General features: G+C 41.4%; 1 protein-coding gene across 1 annotated transcript in view; it reads left to right on the forward strand.

Moving 5' to 3' along the window:
* The window catches only part of LOC126100451 (cubilin), a 771,806-nt gene that overhangs the window by 3,752 nt on the left and 740,481 nt on the right, over positions 1-27,573 (forward strand). Inside the window, exons 2-3 of the mRNA XM_049911056.1 lie at positions 4,803-4,850; positions 12,117-12,257. Coding sequence (XP_049767013.1) covers positions 4,803-4,850; positions 12,117-12,257 — 189 coding nt within the window. The remainder of the gene's footprint in view (positions 1-4,802; positions 4,851-12,116; positions 12,258-27,573) is intronic.

Here is a 27,573-nt window from a genome sequence, read left to right on the forward strand (position 1 = left end):
AGTTTGGTTACAAATTTGTTCGCCCATCATAGTATAGCATGCATCCAAATCCAAGACAGATTTCACGAGAGTGCTATACGAGATCGACAGAGTTATCGCGTGAGCTCCCACGATGCGCCGGCCTTACATCTCAGTGCATTAATCTTTGTTTATATCTTAGAAGAAATATCATTACGTGAGCACATTAATCTCGAGTCAGTTCTCATATCTAAAAACATCGCTTGGCTGCGGAATGGGATGTTTATTCCACATAGCCTCATACCATCCAGGAAATATGGAACTCTCTTCGCGTAAAATCGACTCCCGTACTGATGATTTTTCCGGTATTATCTCTAAGCCAGTCTCTTCCAGCCAGATTATAAGATTTTATACAGCGTGATCTATAATTTCTTCTCGTGCTTCAACAGGCAAAGATCATCAGTGAGTTGTAACGTAAATAGTCCTAGAGAGAAAAAAATTTTCCAGGTTTCGAGTACACACTATGTACAGGAGGGAGCTCAGTTTGGCTCCCTGAGGAAGAGATTGTCGAGTATACAAGGCCCGATGGCATTACCATAGTATCTAATTTAGATTCTTCTTTCCTGATAAAGGCTTAATATCTCAGATTAGCTTGTCTTTAAGAGGTAATCCTGTTGAAACAAGTTTTGAAACTTCCTGGCAGCTTAAAATAGTGTGCTGGACCGAGACTCGAAATCGGGACCCTTACCTTTCGCGGGCAAGCGCTTACTATCTGAGCTACCCAAGCACGACTCATGACACGCCCTCACAGCTTTACTTCTGCCAGTACCTCGTCTCCTACCTTCCAAACTTCACAGAAGCTCTCCAGCGAACCTTGCAGAACTAGCACTCCTGGAAGAAAGGATATTGCAGAGACATGGCTTAGCCACAGCCTGGCAAAGGTCCGAGTTCGAGTCTCGGTCCGTCACACAGTTTTATGTGTCAGGAAGTTTCATATCAGCGCACACTCCGTTTGCAGCATAAAAATCTCATTCTGGAAACAAGTTTTGTTTCTAGTACTGTGGTTTTCACTTTGTCGTGAGCTCCAGTTATATCACAGAAAAACGGAAACGTGAAAGATTAATTCCCCAAGGTCTGTCGAATGTCATTTGTCAAAATCTCTGTTGTCAGGAGAACTCTTCCCTTTCCAGAATCCCAACTGATCTTGGGCAGAACATTATTTCTCTCCATCCACCATTCTAATTCGTTTTTAACCGTTTTTTCAAACGTGGAGATAACGCAGTCGGTCTGTTAGACGAAGGTTAAGAGGATCTTTGTTTAGTTTAAGAATGGGAATTAAAATTTTCGTAGTCCATTCTTGAGGCACTGGATCACATTTCCATATTGCAATATACTTCAGCTTAATCTAGTGATTTTCCTTCTTTTTAATCTTCTGTGTACAATATTTCACCCTTCGAAGCCATTAACTTATCGTATATTGCTATTCTTTGCCTTGTCTCAGGCAACTGTTGTCTAATGTCTCCTCTGAAGTTCTCAACATCTGCTTTTTCGTCTTATCGAAACCGAGTGATCTGCTGCAGTTTACAGCACACTGGACAAACACACATCCAGCCATCCTGATTTAGGTTTACTGTGTGCAAATACTGTTATGGTTCCTGTAAAAAAGCGCACAGACGGGTTCCTTTCCCATCCTTACGTAATGCGACCTTCTGTTCCGCCCGTAATGACGTCGTTGTCGACGGGACGCTCAACTGTAATCATCCTTCCATCCTTCAACTTCTCTAGGTTCCATCTCCTTAATTTGCTACGTTTTTGCAATTTCTTTACCTTTAATTTGCATTTCAGAGTCAATGAATTATAGTTCTACATCTGACCCTGGAATAATTTTTCAGTTTAGAACCTGGTTTCTAAATATCTGTCTTACCATTATGTAATCAAACAATGGAAAATCCAGGATGGAATGTAACAATATTAGAGAAGGAAAGTTGCTACTCACCATATAGCGGAATGCTGAGTAGCGATAGGCACAACAAAAAGATTCACATAATTATAGCTTTCGGCCATTAAGGCCTTTGTCAGCAATAGACACATACCTACAGACACAGGCTCCACCACCGCTGAATTGAACCGCAAGGATTACCTGGCCGAAGGACTCTAGGAGCTGTCAGATACTTCCATCTACAGACCTTGCCATAGTGACCCCATTCCAGCCGGCCGGGGTGGCCGAGCGGTTCTAGGCGCTACAATCTGGAACCGCGCGACCGCTACGGTCGCAGTTTCGAATCCTGCCTCGGGCATGGATGTGTGTGATGTCCTTAGGTCAGTTAGGTTTAAGTATTTCTAACTTCTAGGGGACTGATGACCTCAGAAGTTAAGTCCTGTAGTGCTCAGAGCCATTTGAACCATTTTTTGAACCCATTCCAGTAATCCAGCAGGATCTCCAATCAGTACTCAAATCCTTAGGCCCATCCCAAAACCTCTCCCCAGAGTCCATCTCTCTACTTACCCCTACCACGCCCCACACCCTCACCTTCTACATGCTTCCTAAAGTCCATAAACCCAACCACCCAGGACGACCCATCGTGACCATTTACTGTGCCCCATCTGAGAGAATCTCTGCGCTCATAGACCAACACCTTCAACTTATTACCCGGAACCTATCCTCGTGTATAAAAGATACCAACCATTTCCTCCATCAACTCTCCACAGTTCCTGCCCCTTTACCACATGCTGCTCTGCTCGTCACTGTTGATGCCACCTCCCTGTACACCACGTTCCTAATGCCCATGGCCTTACTGCTATTGAAAACTACCTTTCCAGACGCTGTATGGCTTCCAAACCAACAACCTTCCTAGTCGCCATGACCTACTATATTCTCACCCACAATTACTTCTCCTTTGAAGTCATTACCTACAAACAGAACCGGAGTATGGCTATGGGCACCTGCATAGCACCATCCTATGCCAACCTATTCATGTGCCATCTAGAAGAATCCTTCCTAAAAACCCAGAATCCTAAACCGCTCACCTGATTTAGATTCACTGATGATATCTTTGCTATCTGGATTGAAGGTGAGAACACCCTATCCACATTCCTCCAGAACCTCAACAACTTCTCCCCCATTTGCTTCACCTGGTCCTACTCAAGCCAACAAGCCACCTTCTTAGATGTTGATCTCCACCTCAGAGATGTCTACTTCAGTACCTCCATCCATATCAAACCTTCTAACCACCAGCAATACGTCCACTTCGACAGCTGCCACCCATTCCATAACAAGAAGTTCTTTCCGTACAGCCTAGCCACCCATGGTCACCGCATCTGCAGTAACGAGCCGTCCCTCTCAAATATACCGAAGGTCTCACTGAAGCTTTCACTAACTGTAATTATTCTCCTAACCTTGTACAAAACCAAGTCTCCCATGCCTTATCTCTCCAGTCTCCCACCATCTCCCAAAGTCCCACAGTCTGGCCACAGAGGAGCATTACCCTCATAACTCGGTACCATCTGGGACTGGAACAACTGAATTACATCCTCTGACAGGGTTACGATTGCCTCTCGTCGTGCCCTGAAATAAGAAATGTCCTTCAAACTATCCTTCCCACCCCTCCTACTGTGGTATTCCGCCGTCCACCGGACCTTCACAATATACTCGTCCTTCCTTACACAACCCCTGCTTCTAATCCTTTACCTCATGGCTCATACACCTTTAATAGACCTAGATGCAAGACCTGTCCCATACATCCTCCTACCACCACGTACTCCAGTCTGATTACTAACCTCATCTATCCTATCAAAGGTGGGGCTACCTGTGAAACAAGTCATGTGATTTACAAGCTAAGCTGCAAACACTGTGCTGTATTCTATGTAGGCATGACAACCAAAAAGCTGTCTGTCCACATGAATGGCCACCGACAAACTGTGGCCGTAAAACAAGTGGACCACCCTGTTGCTGAACACGCTGCCAAACATGATATCCCTCATCTCAATGACTGCTTCACAACCTGTGTCATATGGATTCTTCCCACCAACACCAGCTTTTCTGAATTGCGCACGTGGGAACTTTCCCTGTGATACATCCTATGTTTCCATAACCATCAATCTTCATTAGTCACTATCCTCACTCATCCGGCACACTCTCTGTTCCCATACACAGCTGTTGTTTCACTGCCACACCCAGTCTTTTAATTTCTTTTTATTTCTCTCCTTTCTGCTACTTCCTCCCCCCCTTCCCACATTCTCTCCTGCCCTCCGTCTAAACTGCAGCACTTCACTGTCTGCCACTCCCACCATACTATCCCTCCTCCTCCCTGCCCCAGCCTCCTCCTTACCCCCACCCAGTCGCCACTCCCATCATGCACTGGCCCTGCTGCTCGCTGTGTCCAAAAGCTATAACTGTGTGAATCTTTTTGTTACCATTATATAAACTTCATACGTCTACAGGGGTTTTCCACGTATACAACCTTCTACTACATTTCTGAAACTGAGTGTTTGCGATGAGAATATTGAGCTCTGCATAAAAATCTACCAGGAGCTTTCTGCTTTCATTCATTTCCCTCAGTCCATGTTCGACAACAGAATTTCCTTCTCTTCCTTTCCCCACCAATTAATTTCAATTCTCCTTAACAGTTAAATTAATCGTATAGTCTCATAATAAATACGTAAATTTTATTCCATGTGCCAGACTTTCAGCAATCACTGTTTTCTAGCCTTTGTAGCATTTGCGCAGCCATTTTCTTGTACGCCTCACAGATAATTTCCTTTGATTTTTACAAGCGACAGGTTTTTATCTTGAACCTGCATGTTACAATTTACAAGTACAAACTGATAGTCGTTTTCTCTTGCAGACTGCTGTTAACACCCTGCGACGCAGAGTAAATAACCTTACCGGAAGGGTGAGTAACGAATTGTACTGCCTATCTTCTTTTACTTTTGTTTAATTTTCAAAGTTTTTTTCGTAAAATACCTTTCTATCTTTTTCAACAAGACTTCGGCACCTATACACCACCTTCTACGAGTATTTATTTCACAAATTACACATTACGGTATACTTTTATGCTATGTCAAAGATATTACTACTTTCGAGCATTTACCCAGTACGTCCCCCCACGAACAATGGACCTTGCGTGCCTCAGCGATACAGACAGCCTTACAGCAGGTTCAACCAAAACGCAGTGGTACCTGTGGAGACGCCAGACAGAAGTGTACTCCCTGAAGAGGGGCAGCAGCCTTTCCAGTACTTGCAGGGGCAGCAGTATGTATGACGGAATGACATGGCCTCGTAACATTAATCAAAACAGCCTTGCTGTGCTGGTACAACGAACGGCTGAAAGCAAGGGTAAACTACAGCCGTAATTTTCCCGAGGGTATGACGCTCTGCTGCATGGCTAAATGATGATGACGTCCTCCTGGGTAAAATATTCCGGAAGTAAATTGTCCACCATTAGAATCTACGGGTGGGGAGTATCCAGGTTGGTTGGTTGGTTTGGGGTAGGAGACCAGACAGCGTGGTCATCGGTCTCATCGGATTAGGCAAGGATTGGGAAGGAAGTCGGCCGTGCCCTTTCAGAGGAACCATCCCGGCATTTGCCTGGAGTGATTTAGGGAAATCACGGAAAACCTAAATCAGGATGGCCGGACGCGGGATTGAACCGTCGTCCTCCCGAATGCGAGTCCAGTGTCTAAGGGGAGTATCCAGGAGGATGACGTCATCAGGAGAAAGAAAAACTGGCGTTCTACGGATCGGAGGAGGGAAGTTTGATCCCTTAATCGGGCAAGTAGTTTAGAAAATTCCAAAAGGTAAATGGGTAGGTTGAAATTAGATATGGTGGGAATTAGTGAAGTTCGGTGGTAGCCGGAACAGGACTTCTGGTCAGGTGAATACAGGGTTACAAATACAAATAGGTGTAAAGGACTGGGTTTAATAATGAATAAAAAAATAGTCCTATGGACAGCTTAGTGAACGCATTGTTGTAGCCAAGTTAGACACGAAGCCTATACCTACCACAGTAATACAAGTTTATATAACTAGCTCCGGAGATGGTGAAGAGATCGAAGAAATGTATGATGAGATAAAAGAAATAATTCATATAGTTAAGGAAGACGAAAATTTCGTTGTGACGGAGGACTGTAATTCAATAGTAGGAAAGGAAAAGAAGGAAAAATAGCAGGTGGATATGGACTGAGGGAAAGGAATGAAAGAGGTAGCCACGAATTTTACATAGAGCATAATTTAATCATTGCTAACATTTGGTTTAAGATTCATGAAAGTAAGTTGTATATGCGGAAGAGGTCTGCAGATAGCGGAAGCTTTGAGACTGATTATATAATGGTAAGACAGATTTTGGAACAAGATTTTATATCGTCCGGCATTTACAGGGCAGATGTGGACTCTAAGCACAATTTACTGGTTACGAACTCTTGATTAAAAGTGAAGAAACTGTAAAAAGGTAGGAAATTAAGGAGATGGGACCTGAGTAAGTTGAAAGAACCAGCGTTTGTTGAGAGTTTCAGAGGGGGCATTAGGCAACAGTTGACTAGGGCAAGGGAATGGAATACAATAGAAGGCGAGCTTTAAGAGATTAAATAGTGAAGTGTCCTTGGACAACAAAAGAGACAATGAATTTAACTGATGAAAGAAGAAAATATAAAAATACAGTAAATGAAGCAGACGAAGGGGAGTACAAACGTCTAAAAAATGAGTTTGACAGGAAGAGCGAAATGGCTAAGCAGGAACGGCTAGAGAAAAAATGTAAGGATCTAGAAGCATTTTCATTGGGGGGGAAATATATACCGCTTACAGGAAAATTAAAGAGGACGTTGGAGAAAAGAGAAGCAATTGCATGAATGTCGCGATCTCAGATGGAAAACCAGTCTGAAGCGAAGAGGGGAACGCTGGAAGGTGGGAGGAGTATACAGAGGGTCCACACAACGGAGATTGATTTGAAGGTAATAAAAGTGGAGGAGGATGTAGATGAAGATAAGATGGGAGATATGATACTGCGAGAAGAATTTGACAGAGCACTGAAAGACTTATGTCAAAACAAGACCCTCAGGAAGACGACATTCCGTCAGAACTACTGATAGCCTCGTAAAAGCCACTCATGACAAAACTCCTTCATACGTGTGCAAGATGTATGAGACAGGAGAAATACCCTCAGACTTCAAGAAGATGTAATAATTACGATTCCAAAGAAAGTAGTTATTGACAGGTGTAAAAATTAGCGAACTATCAGTTTAATAAGTCATGGTTGGAAACTACTAACACGAATTGGTTACTGAAGAATCGAAAATCTAGCAGAAGTCAATCAGCGCGAAAGATCAGTTTTGATTTAGGAGAAATGTAGAAATACACGAGGCATTACTGATCCTATGACTTATCTTAGTAGGCAGGTTAAGGAAAGGCAAACCTACGCTTATAGCCTTTGTAGACTTAGGGAAGCTACTTTGTAAAGCAAATATTTTTTTCAGACGACCTTCAACAGCAGTGATATACTTGTAGAAATGCATGATACAACTGTTCTGTACCAATAAATATTTATTCACAACCGGTTTCGATCACTGATCATCTTCACAGCGCTGGCAAGAAAAAAAAGGAAACAAAGTGAAAACAGTGAGTATCAACACGTTACATTTTCATGAGAATTATCAGTTGGAAAAATTAAGCGTACTTTCGAAAAATGCTGTGCCAACTTCACATGTCATACATGCTATTTAACCAGAAAATCCGCCATAGCTGACTAGCAAAAGTCAGAAAAAGATACTTCACACCCTGATATTGGCTCAAGCAAGCAGAAAACACTGAAAACATGGAACCATGTAACAACAGTAAGTGCACAGCACCATTGCTTGGTCACAACAAAATCCAGTAGTTTAACACACAAGTGTTGATCAAAGAAGCTACAAGCCAAAGTCAAACAACAAGGTCAAAGAACAATTTCCAAATTATCTGTGCAATATAGTACAGTCACAGAGAGATACACAAACACTAAAATTACAATATAAGAAATACAATAAAGCAGGACAAATGTATAATTATTTCCCCTTTAATTTTATTTATTTTATCCTATTTTTCTCACATCATTTCAATATAAATGGTAAAAGGAAAGCAACCATTTGTGAAAACTACCACATAAGAGAAATATACACAGACATGTACAATGATATGAAGTACAACAGTCACATGAGGCTATTGCAATGTCACATGATACTACAGTGTCACGCGATAAAAACAAACTGACTGTGTAGTAAGACCTATATTGTATGAAACTGCACTCAGGTATGCGATGTACGGAAAATTATATTTGGCAATCCAACTACAATGATCATTCTAGCTGGCAGCAGCAAACGACTTAACATCAAAATCACATAGATAGTGTAATGAAATGAGAAGCTGCAGACTGTATACAGTATTATGTCACATAATAATCACATAATACTATTAAAAAATGCAGTGGTATTGCACTTTCACATAACAAACCAAAGATTTGGTGAGAACAAAGTCATAATAAAAATGCGCATAAACATATAATGTTAAAACATTATGAGAAGCAATAATCACTAAAAAAAGAGAGCACTAAAACCAAACAACAACCAAAAACATTCCTATATGAAGTCCATAAAAGAAGTTCAGGATTAAACATTGTGTATCCAATTGAGATGCCAAGGCTAAAATCAGTTCGAATGTTGTCATACAGAAACAGTAATTATTCATATTATTATAACACGTGCGACCCTACTGTCCATACCTAACCAGTTTTATTAAATTAGTTTCCAATAATCGGAACATTGCATATGCCCAATACGCCTTATATTATCTGACAGCATCAATATCATTATCAGAAAATACATACACATCTGTTATCATATCCAAGGAAAGGCATCTGTGAAATTATTCATACTCCATAAAAGCGTAAGAGTTTAAAGAGAGTGGTGAGCGGGGGCACAAAGACCTGAGTAAAATATGCTGTATATCTGAATGGTCAATCCCATATTATATATTGCTTAATATTTGTACCACGTGTGCAGACCAATTACAGTTTTTACTATGGGACATTATCATATGACATTGCAATAGCATCATGTGACTGTTGTATTGCATATTATTGTACATGAGTAGGTATATTTTTCTTATGTCGTGGTTTTCACGAAAAGGTTGGCTTGCTTTTATCATGTGCATTGAAATTAAGTGAAAAAGAAAAACTGGATAAAATAAATAAATAAAATTAAAGGTGAAAAAATATACATTTGTGTCTGCCTTTATTGTATTTCTTTTCTTTTTCTTTTAGTGCATGTGTATCTCTCTGTGACTGTACTGTAGTGCATAGATATCTTGGAACTTGTTCTTTGACCTTGATTTTTGAACTTATTCTCTGACTTTGGCTTGTAGCTCCTTTGATCAACACTTGTGTGTTAACCTACTGAATGTTGTTGTGCCTGAGCAGTGGTGCTGTGCACTTACTGTTGTTACATGGTTCCATGTTTTCAATGTTTTCTGCTTGCTTAAGCCAGTATTATGCAGTGAAGTATCTTTTTCTGACTTTTGCTAGTCAGCTATGGCGTCTTTTCTGGTTAAGTACTATAGCATGCATGACATGTGAAGTTGTCACAATATTTTTCGATGTCCCCTCCACCTGCGTCATTCTAGATCCACTTTGCCGTGATATTTACTCAAAAAAATCAGTCCAAGTATGACATCATAGCTATTTCTAACTCAAGGAAGTACTTCCACGCAGTCCGAAAAGATATTCCCCCTCCCACTCGGAAGTTCATCAATTCCGAACCGAACGAACGAATACTACCTTCATCTGCACCACTTAGTCCACAATAAGAAGGGTTAAAACGCCTAACAGCAAGTATACCCTGTGCTGCTACGGATACCTACAATCCTGCATCCTGTAAAAATTTACACTTCTTTCCTCCTACACAACCGTTCAAACATTCCTTCGCCATTGGTACCTCAGACAGACATATTGTGCTCGTCCGCAGGTCGTGGTCGTGCGGTAGCGTTCTCGCTCCCCACGCCCGGGTTCCCGGGTTCGATTACCGGCGGGGTCAGGGATTTTCTCTGCCTCGTGATGACTGGGTGTTGTGTGCTGTCCTTAGGTTAGTTAGGTTTAAGTAGTTCTAAGTTCTAGGGGACTGATGACCATAGATGTTAAGTCCCATAGTGCTCAGAGCCATCTTGTACTCACCTGTACAGGAACGCTGCACAATGCCTACACCATACCTTTACTCGTTTAACACTGGGTGCGAACTCCGTAAGAACTTTCTTTATACGTGTGAAAACTTGCGGTGACATTCCCGCTCTGAATGTCCATTTCGTTTACACCTCCCGCATTGCGGTTTCCTACAGTTTCTTCTAATGTGACAAGGCTAATTTCGTGGAAGGTGACAAAGCTAACCACATCGATAGCACATGATCTCTGCACTAAGAACTACCTTCTTTTCCCTAGTTCTGGTCGGCGTACCTATTTCTTCGCACTCGCCACAGCATCGTTTACAGACTTTTGGAAATTCTATCACCATTTTACGGGAAATGTTAGTTGCCAAATCTAGGTAAGAAAGCATCTAGCGCCCTCTGCTCTGCTCCTTGAAGAATGGTTTTGTTGTCTTTGTCATTATCCGCGCATTACAGTGCTAATTCTAAATTATATAATAATCTAAAACGTTAATTTAAGAGTTTATATGAGGTTACTATTCAATGGACTGGAAGGAATTGACCAATAGAAAGTTCTTTTATTGAATCTTAAGGGGGGGTAGGACGTCAAACGGGCCGACTTGGAGCAGGAGAAGCGTCACAGGACATTTTAATTTCCAGTGTCTATACTTTAACAAATAAATTCATAAAACTTTGTCAGCATCACCAGGAAGGATTCAGGATTCACACTCATTGCAGTGGAAGCTCGAAAACATGACAAAATATTTTTTTTTTTTTGCGTGTGAAAATTCATTTTTTTTCACTTACTAATGGATACATTTGTTGCTATAGGTACACTTTTCTTCATAAGTTAGAGAGATTCTTCGATGAATTTTGCACAGCATACAAACCATACTTACAGGTGCATGAAACTCTAGAATTTATTTAATTTATGAAAAAACGAATGAGCTGTTGTATTTTAAACTTCATGTTTAGAAAAAACACAAATGTTGTAGTTAATTACCTCAATTTTTACCACAGTTTTTAATAGATTTGGAAAATTCTTGAGTCTCATACACCTTTAAGTATGGTTTATATGCTGTGCAAAATTCATCGAAGAATCTCTCTTATTTATGAAAAAAAGTGCACCTAAAGCAACAAATGCTGCCATTAATAAGTGAAAAAATGATGAAATTTCACATGTAAAAAAAAAATTATTTCATTATGTTTTACAACTTCCACTGCTAAGAGTGTGAATTCTGAATCTTTCCTGGTCTTTCTGACAAAGTTTTATAAATTTATTTGTAAAAGTATAGACAGTGGAAATTTAAATGTCCTTTGGTGCCTCTCCTGCTCCAAGTCTGTCCGTTTGACGTCCTACCCCCTTTAAACCGATACACATTATCTACGTCACATTTAACATGAAATTTTGTCAGATTCCCGACCAGTCATTGATCGCAAATATTTGCTTCTTCACGTTCTTGTAGGTTGCTGAATACATATGTACCCAAGTAGCAGACTCCTTTCTGTATTAATGTTAACCCTTTGAAGTCTTTGTAGAGGTTGCTTTTTGCCCTAGAGTTGTATTCATGTTTTTCACTACGGTACTTGTATGAGAAAAGAGAACTATTGATAACGACTTAAAACCTTAATAAATATTTGCACTGTAAAGTAGTTGTCAAAATACCTAGTTTTACAACAGATCTCTGCAAGGTGTTCTAGAAGTAACATTCAATACAATGCTTTTGTATATCTATATTCTGAAAATACTGAACCTGTAAGTTGAGTTCCCCAGAAAATGATATCATAACTCATGAGTGAAAGGAAATATGCAGAATAAGCTATTTTCTCCATTCGTATCAGTAGTTCAAAACACTGGATACTTTCTACTGCTTGTATTTCATTGTTTGAGACGCATGTGTTTACAGCTTTTGGAGTTCTGTGAGAAATACTGGAGCATGTGTACTGAGTCTTATCAAAATTCGAAGATAATTATCTAATTTTAATTTTGATTTTGCTGTAGGTGTCCCGGCTGGAGTCTTCTCTCACGAGGCTTCGGAATAGTCTGTCGACGAACGAATGTGCCAGCAACCCTTGCCGGAACGGCGGAACCTGTGAAGACAAGTATAACGGCTTCGTGTGCCGCTGTCCGTCTAACTGGCAGGTCAGTTGTTTGTTTTTACACAAGTGGCAAGCATATGCAACAACAAAGTGCAATGCATCATACAAACTACTACGGTGTTAACGCATTTGCGACGAGAGAGTATTTTCACAAGGGGACCATTAGGTTTTTGAACCGCCGATTCGAGGCATTTTCAATTGCACCGAAATGCATGAAAATAGCTACATGGTGAAAAACGCTTGCTATCTCTCGAAAAAATACGATTTACCGACGACGATTGAAATACGTTTACTATTGACAACTTTATCTTGCTTTTATGGCAGACTGGTGGTCACTACTTCGAAATTCTTTGAGCCACCACATAGGATCACTGTACATAGAGTGTAGATCGCTGTGATCAACGCTTCAAAATTGGAAAACCAAGAACGTTACAGAATGTAAACGAGATTATTCAAACAACTTTCTGGGATACAGGCGAGTGACGTCTTCCACAACTGCCGATATTTCGACAGTTCAACACCTCGTCATTTTCAAGGCACAAATGCAAAGAGAGCGCAGTGCAAGGAATTGAAGTCCTCGATAAGCGGGGCTACGCTGACCAAGAAACGTAGTACGGCACGCACACACACACACACACACACACACACACACACACACACACACACATACCATATGCAGTAAACTACTAGCGTCACCACAGAAATAAAGAAGACTAGCGTCAGAAGATATCGATAGCAACGACATAGAATAACGTATAGAGGCAACACCGCGACCAGAGTGAAGCAAGCTGAACAACACTACACCATGTTTTCGGAAGTCAGAACTAATGGGCATAGTACGCGAGAGTTCATAAGGAAATTACGAAACCTTCGGTAAAATAATTAAACACGTGGAAATTCCTGATATACTGGTGTACAACACAAATGTACAAAACCACTAACGGATAATATTTTTAAACAGTAGGCCTACTAGCTTGAAATAAGATAAATTCATAGTCTTATTGCTTTTGAGCGTGCAGTTAGCTGTTGGGGTCAATTCTAGTGTCCGATTCCACTCGTCGGCTTTGAGCAATGACGTCATACCTAAGGCAGAGCCGCTGCATAGAGGCAATCTTTGAAAGCAAATGATCATATTCGTAAACAAACAAATGTAGCATACGATAAAATTACAAACACCGTTCACATGATTAATTAATTAACCACAAATTATACTGACAAGAATTAAAGGTAAGAAAATGAATAAGAACAGAAAAAGCGAAGTATACATGTCTGAAATAAAATATTACCGTATTTTAGTCTAGTAAGAAAAGCACAGAGAACCTTTAAATCCAGTACAGTGTAGTGCATGGCGAAGTAATAATATTATGTATCAGCATTAACTTTCGATACTAGTTGTTAAACCTAACGGGACGAGTACACAAGTAACAAGAATTGACAAAAAGTAGGGGTCTGAGAAATACTGGAATCGGTAAGTGGAACTGACCTATATAGTTAATTCTAGTTACCGATTCCAACCATTCCATGATTCGTTATTTAGATCGTTTTAACAACACGTGTCTGCACTAAAATGATATAGAATTTCTACTAATTCATTACTATGAAAAACAGAAAAAATTACAAGCTGTACCTACGATATTTATTAGTTTTTCCTAGTAATTCTGAGATCAATAAGAAATCTAGAAATCCTACAAAAACATAGTCCACAGATTTACTGCAAAAATGTCCAAAAATATGAACCATCGAAAAGTTGGTAACCAGAATTGACCTCCTATATGGGTCAATTCTAGTAACCGAGTCCAGGCACTCGATGATTCATTACAGATCGTTTTTTCAGCACATGTGTTCACTAAAATGTAGGCTAATATGATTTCTGCACTTTTATTGCTCTTTGAACTACGGCAAAAAAGTTACTAGTATTGGAATCGGTAACTAGAATTGACCTGTATAGAAGGACAGTTCTAGTTACCGATCCCAATTTTTGTTATACACCACAGTAGTCTTAGGGAGCAATTAAAAATGAAGAAATGCTATTACGTTTCAGAGCTTACAACTTCAAAAACAATTTACATATGACTCATGGAGCGGTTGGAATCTGTAACTGGAATTTACGTACATTGGTTAATTCTAGTTATCTATTCCAATATTCTCTATTTTTTGCAAATATTCGTTTGTCATGTGCTGGCTTTTCTTTTAGAATTTCGTGTATCGGTTTCTTCACGTTTTATGCTACTATTTCGTATTTGTTGTCATTCATTTAATTTTCCCGCTTTCCTGATACATTTTGGTTTCTTCCCCCAAAAACTCCCACTTTCCTGCGCTTCTCCCGTTACATTCAGTAATTAATAGTAAAATTCGCCCTATTTTATAACGGTATGACTTCACCATGCGCTTTACTGTAATGCAATTTAAAGGGCCTTTGTGCTTTTCTAGTCTCATAAATTACGAGAATGCTTCTTACCTGACATGAACATTTGTTTTTAATTCTTATTCTTAGTATTTTCATTATCTTCGGTTAGTTTCGATATAATTAATGACTAATTAAATAACTGCGCGAATGTGATTGTAATTTTATCGTATCTACATTTGTTTGCTTACTAGTATGATCCATTGCTTATATAGATTACCTACACGTAGCGACTTTGCCTTAGGTATGATGTCATTGCTCACTTGGAATCGGACACTAGAAGTTTCCATATGTTGAGCAAACGTTAGGCATGATTTCGGAAAGATATTCGACAATAGCTTTTCTTACAAGTTCGCTCACGTACCATTTAGTTTTCAAAACAACCACAGAATGCATACAAAGCTATGGTATCAAATAGTACAGTGTGGCACCACGAGGAGAGCTAAGTAACGTGCCGTAGCCTGTTTGAGCAAACGCTAGGCATGATTTCGAAAAGAAATTAGACAATAGCTCATCTTACAATTTGGCACACTACTATTTCGTTTTCAAAACAACCACCGAATGCATTCAAAGACATGGCATCAAATAGTATAGCGTGCCACCACGACGAGCATTGAATACCGCGCCGCAGTCTCTCTGTGTATACTCTCTTTGATCGATACTGAGATTAATTACTAGCTGGTGAACAAGTAGCATTGAGGAGCTCCAAATAACGTGCCATAGCCTCTCTGCGTATACTCTATCTCGTTGATCGATAGTGAATATTAATTACCAGTTGGTGAGCAAGTACCATTAACTCTGTTCCTCAGTTCTTTGAGTAGGGAGACAAGGTTTCCCAGCAGAATTTCAACATGTTGCATCCATCTCTAAAACTTTGAACCTTTCTAGCTAACTATATTTGATATAAATTTGGTTTAAATTTATTTGTACAACAAGTGGTGTAACCACATCAACAAAATGAACAGTTTTTGTGGTTCCACGGAAAAAGCAACTATTCTTACTTTTACCTATCTAAATGAAAATTCCTTTTACTTATTATTTTGTAAGTTACAGAGAAAAAGTTCTTATCTCGAAAGCTTTGTATGTGTGAGATGATCACTGCAGCGTTTTCGAGTTCACACGGTTGATTTGGTACACCTTTATTCCTACCCACATGTTTCTAAGAGCACCCCTTTACAGCCTAAAGCAACTTCATGTAAATGGACTGCACTGCCAATGCTTTCCTTTGTTGAATGTGTCTGCGTTTCTCTTTCCTATAACAGTATTGTACCACACGGATGAATACGCTTACTCCAGTCGATATCTCTGTTGTTAGCTAAAATACTACCTAGATATTTGAAGTCGGACACTTGTTCAAGAATATGGATTGAGTTCCAGGTGATGGCTATGAGGAAGACTTCAGATAAGTGCATGGTTCCATTCTGAACTTGATAAAATTATTATCAAGTTTTTATTAATATGATGTCACCTCTTCTCATATCTATATGTCTGCACTGATTGTGAACTTTCCCAAACGTAAAAACATACTGTCTTATGGCTACAATATCAATGTGTCACAACTGGAATCAGTCAACTCATATAAGTACCTGAGTGCAACAATTTGTTAGGATATGAAATGGAATGGTCATACAGGATCAATCGTAGACAAAGCAGGTGGCAGACTTCGGTTCCTTAGCAGTATACTGGAAAAATGTTCAGTGTACAAAGGGATGGATTACAAAACGCTTGTGTGGTACATACTAGAATGTTGCTCAAGTGTGTGGGATCCATATCAAATAGCACTAACAGAGAACATTTGCCGTTTACGAAGAACAGCAGCACGAATGGTGTCAAAGGGCCGTTTGATGTACAAGAGAGTGGCATGGAATTGCTAAAAAGCCTGATCTGGCAACGTTTGAAAACAGATTAGATTTCGAGAACCAGTGTTAAGTGAGAAATCTAGTAATATACTCACTCCCATGCGTATCACTCCCGCGTTAATGTTCAGACAAGATTAGACTAACTACGGAGCTCACATAAGCATTTAAGCAGTCATTTGTCCTCGCATATCTGTGAATGGAACGGGAGGAAAATCTAATACGTGGTACAACGGGAAGTAGCCTCTACCATGCATTTTACAGTCATTTACGGTTAGACACAGATCTCAAACTCATGTAATAGTCCATACATTCTTTTCTGTCCGTTACCGAGTGGTGCAACAGAGAGCAATTAAAATACACGTGTAGCAATAACAATTATTAATTTACTAACTGAGACTAGAACTCAGTTCAGTTCCTGGGGACGAATGTCCACACAGCTTGAATATAACCGAAACGTCAGTTTTTGACGATGCCTAGCTGGCGCTCACAATGACGTCTTTGTGGGCGATGAGCAGGGAGGACCCGAGGAAGAGTACCGTAAACCGAGCAGCCTTTGACGGCCGTGGTTTTCTTGACCATTCATGCACCAAAAGTCTTACAGATCTCTGCTGGGTGTCAGTTGGGTATTTAGTATATATTATTTGGTACTAAAGTCCCATCAATATATGCAAGATGGCGAATGTAGCGCCGACTTCCTTGCGCAACAGTTGGCGAACCTGTTGCGACTTACACTGTTTACGAAACAGAGTGTCAACATCTGAGAGTGCAAAATCCATCGATTTCAAATAGCACTAACAGTAGATATTTAACGTTTACAATTACTGACAATCGATATGTAGACGAAGGCTCATTTGTAATTGTTATTATGCCTACGGCTAAGAAAATCAAATGTCAGTCATACTTTTCTCAAATTGTATGCTATTGTGGTTCAGGAAGTGATTGAAGTATATCATATGATGTTAAATATGAAGTTTGTTTGGCCACATGAAGAACATGTAACCTTAGTTCTAACTGCTCTGGATGTTTTGAAACGAGGATTTAGGTTTAAGGTGGATGGAAATGAAGGAGTTATGTGCGGTGCTTCCTTGTAGTAACTTTCATTATGTTTATAATGTTGGTGATGGATTACACTGTTTGATTTATATACCAGACGAGGATTTTTTTTCTTTCATGAGGCTTAATAAAACATTTACGAAAGCCTTAGATCAATGTATTTATTTATGGATGGCCAAAGTTTCATTCTGTTTTTGAAATATTGACCACTAATGGAATGGTAATTGACAGTTTTGGTGGAGTGGGCCTGTCAGTGTATCCCCAGATCCATGCCAGCTTTGACTCCCTACAATTTTTCCCAGTACTTCCTCTGTATTTTATAAAATATATTAAGGCCCTATGTTCACTACCATAATGTTCACAAAAGTTAAAAAATAGACGTGATGATCACATTTCAATCCGGAAATAGGTCAAAGTATACACAGTGTACTGTAGTGACACAGTCCCACGAGGCTGTGGACCCGTGGTCAGTCAACTGATGAGCGCTAATGCGCTGTAGCGGGGCTGTGATCTGTGGCCGGTCATCACTCGTCTCCCGTGAAGCAGTGAGCGCCACGGACCGCGAGGGCAGTCAAGATGCAGTTTCAGCAAAGTCGTGCCATCGGGAGTGGCTGACGGAAGTCCAGCATCGTACGTGCTCACGGCGAGTAAGGGACAACTCCATCTGGTGGGCAGCGGAGGGGCAGGCATTGAAGACGGAGCATAGGCTGGAGGATGGCTTACAGAAGTCCACAGCCCTGAACATCACTAGGTACCGAGGGGCTGAGCAGCAACCTAAATATCCGAAAGTGGATGAACTGTTCGTGCAGATAGTTGTTGTCTTGCAAACGTCCCCATCTGTTGACTCAGAAATCGAGACGTGGCTGCACGATCCGTTACAGCCATGCGGATAAGATGCCTATGATCTCGACTGCTAGTGATACGAGACCGTTGGGATCCAGCACGGCGTTCCGTATTACCCTCCTGAACCCGCCGATTCCATATTCTGCTAACAGTCATTGGATCTCGACCAACGCGAGCAGCAATGTCGCGATACGATAAACCGCAATCGTGATAGGCTACAATCCGACCTTTATCAAAGGTACCCATTTCTCCTCCTTACACGAGGCATCACAACAACGTTTTACCAGGCAACGCCGGTCAACTGCTGTTTGTGTATGAGAAATCGGTTGGAAACTTTCCTCATGTCAGTACGTTGTAAGTGTCTACACCGGCGTCAGCCTTGTGTGAATACTCTGAAAAGCTAATCATTTGCATATCACAGCACCTTCTTTCTGTCGGTTAAATTCCGCGTCTGTAGCGCGTCATCTTCGTGGTGTAGCAATTTTAATGGCCAGTAGTGTAAGTAGCTGGAAGTTGTAGCTAACTATTGCAAATAAAACAGTTTGATTGTCACTGTGGTTTCCATTTCGCGACCTTTCGTTCCTTACTTTCCGAATAGCCGTCGTAGCTCGTATCAGAAAACGTACCTGGCCCGCAGTGCACGTCTGTAGGTGTGGTAGCCGCGTATGCAGGGGCTCAGCCCGCTACTCACCACACTTTTTTGTATCGTTAGTGGCCAACTGGGAGACACTGGACATCGATAGCCGTTTTCACTAAGGTCGCTTCCAAAGTATTTTTTGTCGTCCACGTTTCTAACAAAGCGTAGAAATATTTGCCTTTGATCTACTTCTTTCCTGCAGGCTTGTAGGAGCGCGTCCACTAGCTTGATATCACTGAAGTGACGATTTTGTGGTACACTCGCTTCCTCCAAGACAGTAAATTACCTATAGCAGAATACTGTATCTCTACTGGCCATTCGATGAAATACAATGCAACTACAATTATGATCCATACTTCAAACTTCTGGAACTCCTTTAGCTGTGAATCAGTAGAAATACGACTGCCTGAGGCTCTTATCAATCGGAACGGCAGTTTTAAATAGAAAAGATTCGTGCTCTGCGTTGCCGGCGCCGTTCTGTGATTTACCGCATCGAGATGATCGACTTGACATCGATGAGGCGGGTTTTCACCATGGAGGACGCACTTGGCAGCGCACAGACTTGCAGCAGAAGCGCATGCGCTCAAGAAAAGCATGCACAGCGGCTGCTCAACAGACCACGCATGCGCCAGCGGGATTTTAAAAAATGGACCTCAATGTACTGCGGTAGTATACAGCTGAAGATGGCCAGAAGATTCTCTGCCAGAATATTGTGGCGGCAAGTTACTGACATCCAGCAGTTTACCAGAAATCTTATGAAAAAATCTATACAACAGGAAAGTTTTTAATTTCATAAATTTGACTGTTAGGAAGTCTTTCCTCGAGGTATTTGCATGTAGTGTAGTCTTGTACGGAAGTTAAATGTAGACAATAAACAGTTAAGGCAAGAAGAGAACTGAAGTTTTTCATACATGGTGCTACGGAAGAGCGTTGCAAATTATATCTATTGATCGAATAATTAATGAAGAGGCATTGAATTAAATTGGCGGAAAATGGTGGAAAAACAGTAAAATAAAGTATCGGTTGATAGGATATACACAGTATGAACGAATTCCTTTAGGACAGCTTGTAGTAATTCCAAACCGGAATGTTATCTTGCGATGAGTTGCGGCGTTACCATGCTTGTTTCAACAACAGCTGTGTAGAAGATCAAAACACAAATTTTAACTTTAAAAGATTTTTGTGCTGCAACACGTGTTAAATATAGTCATCAGCTGTTCAGGAAAGCTGATCCAGTTGCTGTAGAGACCTTTGTAAACCTTATAAAGGAACAAGAGTGGCAAGATGTTTATAGCGCTGATACAGTAGACGATAAATATAATGCTTTTCTCAAGACTTTTCTCATGCTCTTTGAAAGTTGCTTTCCGTTAGAACGTTTAAAACAGGGTACTAGCACAAACAGCAGCCTGGGTGGCTGACTAGAGGGATAAGAATATCTTGTAGAACAAAGTGGCAATTATATCAAAACGTTAGAAACAGTCAAAATCTAAATGCAGAAGCCCATTACAAACAGTACAGTAAAGTGCTTAAAAATGTTATTAGGAAGGCAAAAAGTATGTGGTATGCAGATAGAATAGCTAAGTCTCAGGATAAAAGTAAAACCATATGGTCAGTCGTAAAGGAAGTTGCTGGTCTGCAGAGACAGGTCGAGGATATAGAATCAGTGCGTAGTGGGAATGTCCGTGTTACTGATAAGTCGCATATATGTACAGTATTTAATAATCACTTTCTGAATACAGCAGGTGAACTAAATAGAAACCTAGTCCCAACAGGGAATCATATAGCGCTCTTAGAAAAAAGTTTTCCGAGACTGTTACCTGAAATGCTCCTCCATGATACTGACAAGAGGGAGATTTAGTTAATAATTAAATCACTAAAGACCAAGAACTCTCATGGATATGACGGGGTATCTAGCAGAATACTGAAGTATTGTTCTATGTATGTTAGCCCAGTTCTCAGCCATATCTGTGACTTTTCCTTTAGGAGTGGTCGGTTTCCTGACCGATTAAAGTACTCGGTAGTGAAGCCACTTTATAAAAAGGGAGACATTGATAATGTTGACAATTTTAGACCTATTTCTATGCCATCGGTGTTTGCTAAAGTTATCGAGAAGCTTGTATATACAAGGTTACTGGAGCATTTAAATTCACATAATTTGCTGTCAAATGTTCAGTTTGGTTTTAGAAATGGTTTAACAACTGAAAATGCTATATTCTCTTTTCTCTGTGAGGTTTTGGACGGATTAAATAGAAGGTTCCGAACGCTATGTGTTTTCTTTGATTTAACGAAGGCTTTTGACTGTGTTTACCACAAAATATTACTGCAGAAGTTGGACCATTATGGAGTAAGGGGAGTAGCTTACAATTGGTTCGCCTCTTACTTTAAGAACAGAAAGCAGAGGGTAATTCTCCGCAATATTGAGAGTGGTAGTGATGTTCAGTCCCAATGGGGCACTGTTAAGTGGGGCGTTCGCCAAGGGTCGGTGCTGGGGCCACTGCTGTTTCTTATTTATATAAATGATATGCCTTCTAGTATTACAGGTGATTCAAAAATATTTCTGTTTGCTGATGACACCAGCTTGATAGTGAAGGATCTTGTGTGTAATATTGAAACAGTAACAAATAATGTAGCTCATGAAATAAGTTTGTGGCTTGTGGAAAATAATTTGATGCTAAATCACAGTAACACTCAGTTTTTACAGTTTATAATTCACAATTCAACAAGAACCGTTATTTTGATCAGACAGAATAGGCATATTATAAGCGAGACGGAACAGTTCAAGTTCCTAGGCGTTCGGATAGATAGTAAGCTGTTGTGGAAAGCCCATGTCCAGGATCTTGTTCAGAAGCTAAATGCTGCTTTATTTACCATTAGAACAGTATCTGAAATAAGTGACACTTCAACACGAAAAGTAGTCTACTTTGCATATTTTCATACGCTTATGTCGTATGGTATTATTTTTTGGGGTAATTCTTCTGGTTCAAAAAGGGTATTTTTGGCTCAAAAACGGGCTGTTCGAGCTATATGTGGTGTAAGTTCGAGAACCTCTTGTCGACCCCTATTCAAAAATCTGGGAATTCTGACATTGCCCTCACAGTATATATTTTCTTTAATGTCGTTTGTTGTTAGCAATATTAGCCTATTCCCAAGAGTTAGCAGCTTTCACTCAGTTAATACTAGGCAGAAATCAAATCTGCATGTAGAATGCACTTCCTTGACTTTTGTGCAGAAAGGAGTGCAATATTCTGCTTCATCCATTTTCAGTAAGCTACCACAAGAACTCAAAAATCTTAGCAGTAGCCCAAACTCTTTTAAGTCTAAACTGAAGAGTTTCCTCATGGCTCACTCCTTCTATTCTGTCGAGGAGCTCCTGGAAGAGCTAAAAAATTAAGCAAATTCCAGTGTTACATTGTTGATTTTCTTCATTTAAACTTACGACTTGTCACCTGAATATGTTTATTTATATTTCATTTTGTCTGTTTCTAATATCGTGTTATAATTTCATGTATTGACTCGTTCCATGACCATGGAGACTTCTCCTTAATTTGGTCCCACGGAACAATAAATAAATAAAAACACTAGCATCACTGCAGCAGGCGTCATAGCTGCGAAAGTAACAGCACGTGTCTGACATTAGTCGTAAAATGGCTGTGGAGCAATGAAGTAACATCAGTTTTTGTTTTAAGTTAGACACATCAGCCAGTGGATTTGTCGAATTCGACCCGAATATCCACGATAACGCCCCAGCCCTAAAGGCGAATATCGTGCGCGTGTGTTAGGGCAAGAAAAGGATCACAGTCCTGGACCACCCACCGTAATCCCCAGATATTAACCCAACAGACTGGTGGATGTTCTCCAAATAGAAATTGGAAATAAAAGGACACTGTTAAGATGCTTTATAGTACGTCCATGAAAACTGTAATACAGTACTAAACAAAACTCCAAAAAAAGGACTACAACGACTGTTTCAAATCATCTTTGTATTGATTCAGGGTTAGAGTATTTCGAATAAGTACAGTGATCTTGTTAACATAATTTATGACTTTCACGTTTCATAGACGCAGCCCTAACAGAACTGGGACACACTGTGTATCCTGAGACACCAAGTAATCCTCACTTTGGTAAGCAAGGAAGTATGGGGGAGGGGGTGGGGTAAAATTGTAGAGTGAGAGAGTGAGAGCAAGATTTGAATAAAGTAAACAGATTCAAATGGATGTAGGTTGCAATAGTTCTGCAAATATGAAGAGGCTTGCACAAAACAGACTAGCGTGGAAAACTTCATGAAACCAGTCTCTGGAATGAAGACCACAACATTAACAACATATGCGTCTGGTTGTCGGATTTCAGCTTCCACTACTGTTTCACGCCTTGTAAGCACCCTTCTGCGTGATCGAGTTGTCACGTTGCTACCTTTTTCTTTTTTAGGTTTGCTTAACGGGGACAAAGCAGACTGTTGTGGACTGAAAGAAAGGAATAAATATTCCGCGGCATGAGTCAGCTGACATTTTTCGGAGTATGGCACTGCGTCATACTGTAAAAAGTAGAACCAGAAGTAGTGGGCTGCAACGACCACTAGACCCAAATGAAGGCCACTGTAACCGTGGCCAAAACATTGGTTTCTCCACTATAGCTTTTAAGGGGCTCCGGAAAGGCTCAAAATCATGAAAAGTTCAATTTTTACTTTTTTGCGTTTTCTGAATCTGCAGACTATTACCTTTTAATAGATATAGAATTTATTCAATTCCGAAGACTACAACTATTTTTAAATTTTTTTAAAAATGTGTTCTACATGGGAGTGACCCACTGTGGCGCTGTTAAACTGCTGTCAAATGGTGTTATTATTAACGTCCGTGTTCATCAGGTACATTTTAGTGATGTGAGTTAAAGTATGTGTTGTGGCTAACCTGTGATGGTTCAATATATATCGCTGGTGTGATTGTCGATTGTTTCATGTTTATTTACTCTGTCGTTATCTCGAAAATATTCATAATTAATTCTGATTCTTGAGTCTCTGTTTTGTTGAAGTATAATAATGAGTAAAAGTAAAGTTGCTGTTGCGACTTTCAATGATGGCAACATTGTAAGGTGCAAGGTATTACCGCGGGACTGCTACGGTCGCAGGTTCGAATCCTGCCTCGGGCATGGGTGTGTGTGATGTCCTTAGGTTAGTTAGGTTTAAGTAGTTCTAAGTTCTAGGGGACTTATGACCTAAGATGTTGAGTCCCATAGTGCTCCGAGCCATTAGAACCATTTTTTTTGCAAGGTATTTAGAAATATGGGAATGAAGATAGGTTCTAACATGGTACGAGCGATGCTTGCTTTAGACAAGGAACTTCTTCGGGCTGCAGACAGGGCTGTAAAGAGTCTAGAAATACAAGCAAGAGTAAACAGGAGGAGGAAAAAGAGGAAGCTGGAGGAAGAGTTTGCAGAGAATGAAGATAATCCATCCTATGGACCTGGAATGCACTAAAAAGTTAATCTAATCTTTGTCGCTCGATTCCCAAAACTTTTATTTTCTCATACTAATTACATGTTTTCTAAGGATCTTCCAAACATATTTGTTTCAAACTTTCAGTAAATGTTACACAGTACCTTCTGCATAATTTAACACAGCCTTTTTCCAAAAAAAACTGTATATTTTTGAATATATAAATAAAAAATTGCAAAAAAATGTTGTGAATTTTCATTACAATTGAAAAAAATCGTCTTTAATAACTGAACTAAAATTTTGTAAAATCCCTGTGTTAAGTTGTAGTCCATATTCCATTAAATAATCTGTAAAAAGTTCAACGTCCTACCTCAAATACTTTGTGAGGAAAGATGTAATTTATAAGCGTTATTTTAACATTGCAAGTATAGGGCGTTCCGGAGCCCCTTAACATTATGACTCAGTTCCATACTCAGGAAGCCTTTATGTCGAGTGTTTGCCTGATCGAACAGACCACAAGTGGACTGTTCGGTGGTTGTGTCCAACGGGCACAATATTTCGGCAATCAGGAATGTCGCCACTGTCCCGTGCGCGGAACTCTCGGAAGTGCACTGTCGACTTATATCGCCGTCCTCCCACAAGCCGTTCTGTTGCGCAATCCATGCCCGAGGCCCATGCCAGCAGCCGAGGAGCGACCGTGTCGGTGTCTGTGGCCAGCGACGCCCTGACACACCAGCGACAACCTCACGAACTGGGGCTGTAATTATAGTCCCAGCAAAGCTCGGGAACCTCCACTAGGTCTATTTACGAAGACAGCGAACAATCGTTCTGGCAGCCAGGGCGAACGGAAGAATTACATACACACTACCGCAACCGGGTCACCCTGCCACGCATCGTGGGCCGTAGACGCCGATGCGATCACCTCCTCATTTGGAGAAACGCGCTCTCGGATGTGAACGGCGTGCAAAACGACTCACTGGGGAAGGAGATATAAGTCGACTGTGCGCCCCCAGGTCAGCCCGACAACGTACTTAACGACGGCGACATGACTGAGCGCCGAAATATTGGGCCCGTTGGACACTATGAACCAGCAGTTCACTGGTGGACTGTTCGATAAACAAACACGCCGGAAGAAACTGAAGAATCACAAGTATTGGACTGACATGGAAGTTAGTCGTCTCCTTTAGTTGACTAATGAGAAACATGCACAGCCAGAAAATAATTAAAACATCAAGAAGGCTTTGTGCGACATAAACGAAAGTTGATAGGCGTGTTTCTACACTCCTGGAAATTGAAATAAGAAGACCGTGAATTCATTGTCCCAGGAAGGGGAAACTTTATTGACACATTCCTGGGGTCAGATACATCACATGATCACACTGACAGAACCACAGGCACATAGACACAGGCAACAGAGCATGCACAATGTCGGCACTAGTACAGTGTATATCCACCTTTCGCAGCAATGCAGGCTGCTATTCTCCCATGGAGACGATCGTAGAGATGCTGGATGTAGTCCTGTGGAACGGCTTGCCATGCCATTTCCACCTGGCGCCTCAGTTGGACCAGCGTTCGTGCTGGACGTGCAGACCGCGTGAGACGACGCTTCATCCAGTCCCAAACATGCTCAATGGGGGACAGATCCGGAGATCTTGCTGGCCAGGGTGGTTGACTTACACCTTCTAGAGCACGTTGGGTGGCACGGGATACATGCGGACGTGCATTGTCCTGTTGGAACAGCAAGTTCCCTTGCCGGTCTAGGAATGGTAGAACGATGGGTTCGATGACGGTTTGGATGTACCGTGCACTATTCAGTGTCCCCTCGACGATCACCAGTGGTGTACGGCCAGTGTAGGAGATCGCTCCCCACACCATGATACCGGGTGTTGGCCCTGTGTGCCTCGGTCGTATGCAGTCCTGATTGTGGCGCTCACCTGCACGGCGCCAAACACGCATACGACCATCATTGGCACCAAGGCAGAAGCGACTCTCATCGCTGAAGACGACACGTCTCTATTCGTCCCTCCATTCACGCCTGTCGCGACACCACTGGAGGCGGGCTGCACGATGTTGGGGCGTGAGCAGAAGACGGCCTAACGGTGTGCGGGACCTTAGCCCAGCTTCATGGAGACGGTTGCGAATGGTCCTCGCCGATACCCCAGGAGCAACAGTGTCCCTAATTTGCTGGGAAGTGGCGGTGCGGTCCCCTACGGCACTGCGTAGGATCCTACGGTCTTGGCGTGCATCCGTGCGTCGCTGCGGTCCGGTCCCAGGTCGACGGGCACGTGCACCTTCCGCCGACCACTGGCGACAACATCGATGTACTGTGGAGACCTCACGCCCCACGTGTTGAGCAATTCGGCGGTACGTCCACCAGGCCTCCCGCATGCCCACTATACGCCCTCGCTCAAAGTCCGTCAACTGCACATACAGTTCACGTCCACGCTGTCGCGGCATGCTACCAGTGTTAAAGACTGCGATGGAGCTCCGTATGCCACGGCAAACTGGCTGACACTGACGGCGGCGGTGCACAAATGCTGCGCAGCTAGCGCCATTCGACGGCCAACACCGCGGTTCCTGGTGTGTCCGCTGTGCCGTGCGTGTGATCATTGCTTGTACAGCCCTCTCGCAGTGTCCGGAGCAAGTATGGTGGGTCTGACACACCGGTGTCAATGTGTTCTTTTTTCCATTTCCAGGAGTGTATATCTGAAAGATGATGTCTATTTAAATTTCGCGCCAGTTGCGTAATTGGAGCCACTACGAGGATGAAAGTCAGGTTTGCTTTAAGTACACGCTGTAACCGTCGTGAGCGTTAGCTATCTTTGAGATTAGACGTGGTGAGTTGATATTAGTCAAGAAGGCCTTTAATGCGACAAAGACACCATTGACAACACCTCACTGGGCTTGAACGAGGTCCTGTAATAGGGCTACGAGAAGCTGAATGTTCCTGCTGCAACACTGCAGAAAGACTTGACAGGAATGTAGCCACTGTACGCGATTGTTGACAGTGGTGGTCAAGAAAATGTACGGTCGTAAGAAGGCCAAGCTCAGGGCGGCCACGTGGCAATACCGAGAGGAAAGACCATCGTGTTAGGCGTATGGCTCTGGTGCGTAGTACAGCACCTGCAGCAGCAA

This window comes from Schistocerca cancellata, chromosome 9 (genome assembly GCF_023864275.1).
Source record: "Schistocerca cancellata isolate TAMUIC-IGC-003103 chromosome 9, iqSchCanc2.1, whole genome shotgun sequence".
In the NCBI taxonomy this organism is placed as follows: domain Eukaryota; kingdom Metazoa; phylum Arthropoda; class Insecta; order Orthoptera; family Acrididae; genus Schistocerca; species Schistocerca cancellata.